The sequence below is a fragment of the Nelumbo lutea genome, chromosome 2 (genome assembly GCF_056320005.1).
Source record: "Nelumbo lutea isolate HS-2025 chromosome 2, American lotus-T2T, whole genome shotgun sequence".
Lineage (NCBI taxonomy): Eukaryota > Viridiplantae > Streptophyta > Magnoliopsida > Proteales > Nelumbonaceae > Nelumbo > Nelumbo lutea.
The window spans coordinates 70,791,783-70,798,899 of NC_142685.1; the positions used below are offsets into that span (position 1 = coordinate 70,791,783).

General features: G+C 45.8%; 1 protein-coding gene across 1 annotated transcript; it reads left to right on the forward strand.

Moving 5' to 3' along the window:
- Window positions 1-5,722: 5,722 nt before the first annotated feature.
- On the forward strand, window positions 5,723-6,775 carry ATPD (F-type H+-transporting ATPase subunit delta). The gene has a single exon (XM_088971161.1). It carries the CDS (start codon window positions 5,806-5,808, stop codon window positions 6,556-6,558), a length of 753 nt encoding a protein of 250 aa, XP_088827287.1. The 5' UTR covers window positions 5,723-5,805; the 3' UTR covers window positions 6,559-6,775.
- Window positions 6,776-7,117: the final 342 nt, after the last annotated feature.

Here is a 7,117-nt window from a genome sequence, read left to right on the forward strand (position 1 = left end):
CCTAAGAACTTGCCTAAGGCCACACCGAAGGCACACTTGTCGGGATTGAGCTTCATGTTAATCTTCGCAAGGTGTCAAAGGTCTTGGCTAGGTCCGAGGTGTGTGTTAGACAGTTATGCCCATAGTTTCAATCAAATTGATGTACTTATTGACATTTATTATAAATGAATAAAGTGCATAATTGATTCATGTTATTATGGTGTGTTTCTGTGTAATACCCTTAAACTGGACACTAGTGAGACTCATATTAGTTTATAATCTTCACAGCTGTTGGATAGACCTGGGGGGTTTATCCTGCCAAGGTTGATACTAATGTGTTGCCAAGAAGGTTAGGGTGGCTTGTCTCAACTGCCAGGGTGAGACCTGAAGCACATGTAGTGTGGGTTTGATTGAAACTCTAAACTGGATCATTTTCCAGTTATGCCCTACACTTTGGAGACAGATGGGCAAAATTGGAAAGTTACGCCTAATCCCTAGACTTGATTATTGTACTACACTAGGTGTTGGATTGGGCAGTCATTGATATGTCAATCAGTGAGATCCTTAGCGGGGGTCAAAACCTGAGTATGTTGGGGCAGTCTAAGAATTCACCTGAGCGGCTGATCATAGTGACAGAATCAGCCCCTTTGTCAGACAAAGTCGATGATCAGGGAATGCATTCTCTCTGATGGAAGCTTAAAATGCCAATAGTTGATTTCAAACTTGTTGAGATTTGTTATTGCAAATATATATATTTATATAGAGATATACATATATATATATATATATATATATATATTATGGTTTCACAAAATGTTTGCAAAAGGTTTTAATTCCCAGGATCCATGTGAGCTGAGAGTGCAACACTGTACCTTGTAGTCGAGGGAGAGGTCCTCTCTTGTTAGATAGTGTTTGATCATTATGGGCTGAGAGGTTAAGTATAAGACCGTTTAGGGTTTTACCTGATGGGATAATCTCACATAAGTCCATAATCCTTGGGCCTTCATAAGGTAATTGAACCCAAGGACCATTAAGTGTAAATGTTGGGCTTGCTAAGAGCCCATATTGATGGGTTCAGGGGTTCACTGCCTTCAGTAGTGAATTCGGCCAGGCCTTGTAACAGAGGTTGGGTTGAACCCATATGGCTTTCTTGGAGATCAATGCTAGGGTCCCACGCCATACAAGAGAGCAAACTAACCAACATTTAAAAGGGAAAGTGAGCCATATGACTTAATGGGCCTAAAGCCCATTTCGAACTAGGTTTAAGTGAGTTAATTAAATGGGGTGAATTTGGTTTATAATCTAATTAGGATCAGCAGTAGGATAAATATATGTCTTATCTACTTAAGAGTCCATATCCAAATATCAGATTTGGATAAATAAACTCCTTCCTAATTGGATTAGGAACCTGATCCCAAAAGGGTTATAAATAAGGGAGCGAATTCCTTAGTAGTTGAATTCTTCTTCAACAGTTTTCTCCTTTAGCTCTTGTCGCCCCTACCTAGTTCGATCTCCATTCTTGGAACTTATCAAGATTACATCTTGAAATTGTTTCTTGCTAGAAGAAACAATCTAAAGTCGTGCTCACACCCTACTTGATTCTTGCTAAAGAACCTCCTTGTTGATCATGCCTCACCATAAGCTGTGTCATCTTCAATGGAGGCGGATTTTGGTGACCTCTTTGGGCGTGAACACCTACGTTAGGAGTTACTTACGATTCTATATTAGGTATATCCTTCTCTCTCTCTTTTGGTTTCAGGTCTGGTCCAGTTTGTTTCAAGAACGAACCTTGAAAAATGTAGTTTTTCTAAATTAGGGAACATGATTCCCAGATGGGAGAAATAAGTTTTTTGTAATTTTGCCCAGCCATCCTGCACGGTTCGGTCATCCATATGATGGATTTCAAGCTCTTTACCACCATATCATCTACATAGGCTTCAATGTTTCTTCCCATTTGGTGCTTGAAAACATTATTGACAAAGCGCTGGTAGGTGGCCCCGGCATTCTTGAGGTCGAAGAGCATAACCTTGTAGCAATATGTGTCATGCTCGGTAATGAAGGAGGTCTTTTCTTTGTCTTTAGGGTGCATCTTAATCTAGTTATATCCAGAGAAGGCATCCATGAAGCTAAGTAGCTCGTACCCTATGATGGCATCGAAAAGGTAGTCTATCATCGGCAAAGGAAAACTGTCTTTGGGGAAGGCTCGGTTAAGGTCTGTGAAGTTAATATAGATCCACCACTTCCCATTAGCTTTCTTCACTATAATCACATTAGACAACCAGTTAGGGTAATGTACCTCTTGGATGAAGCCGACGTCAAGTAGTTTGTCAATTTCCTCTCCTATGGCCTTCCATCACTTTGGTGCAAAGTTCCTTTTTCTTTGCCGAACTCGCCTACAGCTCAGGTCCATGCTCAGCCTTTGAGTTATGACTGAAGGGTCAATTCCGGGCATGTCAGCGACAGACCATGCAAAGAAGTTGGCATTGGTTATAAGGAAACTTACCAGTTCGAATAGGATTTATGGGGGAAGGTTGGACCCAATGTGGACTATTTTATTAGGCTTAGCCTCGTCTGGGGGAACCAAGAAGAAGTCCTCGAATGGTTGGCCTTGGCTCGCCGGTTCCTCCTTGAGGTTGAGGCCCTCGAGTGGCAGGGCTTTCTTGTTCTTACTCTTTAGTGCTGTCACATAGCACTGGTGCTAGCATGCGACTTATTGATCACCCCGAACGACTTCAACACCGTGCTTGGTGGGGAACTTGAGGGCGAGGTGATAGGATGAGATGGCTGCCTTAAGTGCATGGAGGATCGACCTCCTGATGATGGCATTGTAGGGGGAGCCGATTCTCACGACTAGGACCTCGTTCATCCACGTCACCTATAGAGGTTTTGTCCCTACCATGACTGATAGGGTGATTCTTCCCTCTAGCCTGACTACACTTCTGGAGAATCCAATGAGTGGCATGTCAGAGGGTTGCAAGTGCTCGAGCGCTATCTTCATTCTTTTGAATGCGTCATAGAAGAGGATGTCAGTTAAGGAGCATCTATCCACCAATATCCTCTTCACCATGAAATTTGCGATGACGACGGATACCACGAGTGCGTCGTCATGGGGGACTGAGAGCCCCCGCAAGTCCATGTCTGTGAAAGCAAGGGCTTCGCTCTATTTCTACTTCTTGGGGGATGACTCCTGGGTATTCAACTGCCTGGCATAGGTCTTGCAAGCTAAGGCCGAGGATCCTCCCAAGGTCCTGCCCCAACAATGACGTCTATGATGTTGTCTATCTGTTCCTGCTATGATGGTGAAGCCCTAGCCTCACCTCCGACGTACCGCTTTAGGTGACCGCAGAGGATGAGGGACTCTATTTCATTTTATAACTCATAGCAGTCCTCTGTGTCGTGGTTGGTGCCATGGTGGTACTTATAGTACTTTGGATTTTTCCTCTGGATTCCTCTTCATCTTTTCATTCCACTTCATACTCCTCCTTCCCTACTTGCATGAGGATCTACGTCTGGGTGGAGTTGAGTGGCGTATACTTGCTATAAGCCATGGTCGAGGTTGGTGGCTTCTTGTTGTTGCTAGTGATGTTGTTATTGTTGTGGTTGTCTCCATTCCTCTTCTTCTTCTCTGGGCCCCTATGGTGGCGATCGGCCTCTCCTTCTTGAAGGTCACCAGCTGAGGCCTCCTCAGCGGCGATGTACTTCTAAGCCTTCTTCAGGAATTCCGCCTTGGACATTGGTGGTGTCTTGGCCACTAAGCACCTAAGGGTCGAGCCCAGAAGTAGGCCGTTAATAGTGACATGCATGGAGACCATGGGGTTGATATCTCGAATCTCGAGCTCTTCTTTCTTAAAGCAGACGATGTAGGACCACAGGCTCTCTCTACGCTTTTGTCGGGCAACCATGAGAGAGACAACGCTCTTCTGGAATCTTTTGTTGATGATGAAGTGGGCAAGGAAGAGGTTGGCAAACTGTTCCAACAAGCTGATGGACCGAGGGGGGAGTCCGGAGAACCATCGACTGCCCCCTTGAATGTCGCCTGGAAAGTCTAGCACGTCAGGGCATCGAAGTATCCTTAGAGGAGCGTGAGCGTGTTGAAACTTTCCAAGTGATCATTCAGGTTCGTTGTCCCATCATACATCTCAAGAGTGGGTGCTTTGGAGTGCAATGGGAGAGGCTCAAAAATGATGTTCGGGGTGAAGGCATCCATTCTGACGATCGGAGGATTCTGGCTGGTCGAGGCCTCAGCTCGGCTTCTCTAACTTTGTGAAGCTCTTCCTTGACGGCACTGAGTTGTGCCTATAGGTCAACGATTCTTTGGTCTAGGGGTGCCCCCGTCCTGATTCTCTCGAACGCAGTGTGGGTCGGCTTAGTTCGCCGAGTACTCTAATGTGGGCACGTGCCCATGTCCTGGGAGTCTTCTCTTCGGCAACGGTGATGTTTTTGGTCTCAGCAATGATCACAAGACTATGCAGATTCATCCCTTCTTCGGCTAGGAGGTCAAGAGGCCCTCGGTGGTTAGCAAGAACACCGGCTGATGTCGGAATCCAAGGGGTTGGTCCTGTGAAACCCAACTGGGCTGATGGCTAACGGGTCCAGCGTTCGCCTCATTGCCCTGAGCTCTATCTTATGGGCGGCCTCCTGCTTGGGGCCTCACCTCGTCGATCCTCCGAGTGAGGTCATCGAGCCGGTTGGGAACCATTTGGAGCTTATCCCTTGTGACCAGGTTCTGGGTGTTCTTGGTGTTTCTTGCCTTGTCGGCTAAAGCTTAGGAGTTAGTTCTTTAAGTTTGAGAGAATGCAATTTTGTTGAGGGAAGTCTTAGTGACGTTCCCATAGACGATGCCAATTGTTGATACCCAGAATGGGCTAGGGGCAACACTATCAATTTGTTTCTGATACGAGAAGTGGCTGAGTAGTTCGAGGCCTAGATCAATCGAGGGCTGGTAGGCCTATCTTGCGAGGAGTAAAGAAGGGAGAACGTCAGAGGCCTCGGATAAGTACCCGAGGCAGACTCTGACGATCAAGTTAATTCAAGGTAGTACGAGGTGAACGAGGCCTAAGGTGGGAGCACTCAGACGAGGCCACAAGTAATCAAAGAGTTCTTAGAGTTCTTGGTTCCAAATTCCAAATTCAAGATTTAAGACCCTTATCTTGAGGGGTTGCCCCCTATTTATACTTGAGGCCATCTGGAGGTAGGTGAGCTAGGACGATCGAGATGCATCCCTTACACGAGAGGTGCAGTCATTAGGGCTGCCAAGTGCACCCGCACTATTGGCTCTAGGTTCCTAGCCGAGCTCTTCTCTAGGCGCACTGATTGGGTCCGCTCTGAATGCTGCTACCGCACATGTGCTGCCCCCATTGGTCCGGGCCAGGTGCGCCTACATCATATGTGATATCCCATACACGGCCGTTTCACATTACATTACACAGTGTGAAATGTGATATCCCCAATACACGGTTGAAAAGTCTATGTGAGGACGGTGTGAGGAAAATATTGTGAGGTCCAAATCGGAGATCACCTTAGAAGCAGCAATGACCACCACTTCGTACCTCTTCCACTCCTCGCACTCTCGCAGTGAGGTAAGATTTGAATGGCGCTCAACTCATATCGTTGTTCCACGTGGCCCGTTTTCGCCAACCGTGGATAAGAGGTTGCCGTTCTCCAAATACAAGATAAAATGCTTCTTTTGCACCGTCGATTGCGAAACGTGTCCGTCTTATGACCGTCCGTTCGAATCAAAACCTCTCCAACACCCGGCAAAACGCAAAAGCCTCAAAATCCAAAAACGCAACATCAGAATCTCGGCTAGTGTCGTCGCCGGTAACCATGGCGGCTTTGCAGCAATCTCCGGTTGCACTTCAAGCTAAAACTCCACCGTCGGCACGGGTCTCCGGTAAAACCCTAGCCTCGAGACCATTCCGATTGTCGTTCTCCGGCAGCTTTGCATCCCTCAAACTCCCGAAACTCGCTACCAAGACCAGGTCTCGACGCGGAGGCGGAGCGGCCGGAGCAACTATGATGGACACGGCCGCAGCGAGCTACGCCTCCGCCTTGGCCGAGGTTGCCAAATCGAACGGAACACTGGACTCAACCAGCGCAGACATGGAGAAAGTGGAGAAGGTCTTCAAGGACTCTCTGGTATACGACTTTTTCGCGAATCCAACCATCAGAAGCGAGAAGAAGAGCCAAGTGATCGACGAGATTGCTCAATCGTCGAGCTTGCAACCACACACGGCGAATTTCTTGAAGATTCTGGTGGACATGAAGCGGATCGAGCTGGTGAAAGACATCGTGAAAGAATTCGAGCTATTCTATAACAAATTGACGAACACGGAGCTGGCGATCGTGACTTCAGTGGTGCCGTTGGAGTCGCAGCACTTGGCGCAGATAGCGAAGGGAGTGCAGAGGTTGACGGGGGCAAAGAACGTGAGGATCAAGACCGTGCTGGATCCGTCGCTCGTTGCAGGGTTCACGATCAGGTACGGGAACTCTGGTTCGAAATTGATCGACATGAGTGTGAAGAAGCAACTGGAAGAGATTGCGAGTCAACTCGATTTCAGTGAAATTTCGCTCTTTTGAAAAATTTGTATTGAAATCAAGGACAATGTGTTAGGATTTGAACCCTTTCAAATTTTAGAAGGGATTCTTCACATGGATTAGGATCAATGTGATCATTTGATCAATGTTAATGGAGCCTTCTATTTCTTCAATATATTTGTTTTTTTCTCAATTCAAGTATGTAACTTTTGTGGAAATGCAATTCAAATATGTATCTGAACTTGTTCTTTTTCTTTTACTTCAGTTTTTTTTTTTTTTTTTTTTTCTCCAGAAGTAATTTTGCAGAGATGGCTTCTTCTATTTTCTTGCTAAATTCTGCATATTGATCTATTTATATTGAATTGGGATATTACAAAAACGTAGCCTTATCTCATCACCACGAACAAAGGTCACAAAGAATCTGATTTCCATATTCAATGGGTGTATAAACAGAGATTGAAAAAGCCCTTTCAAATGTTGCAGGATTGTGATTTTCCAATATGGATTTGGTTTCTAACTGTGGTTTAGCCATACCTTCATCATCCATTACTTTTGTTCTTTGATTGAATGGCTTAATTTACTGAAAAGAATATAGTTTTAA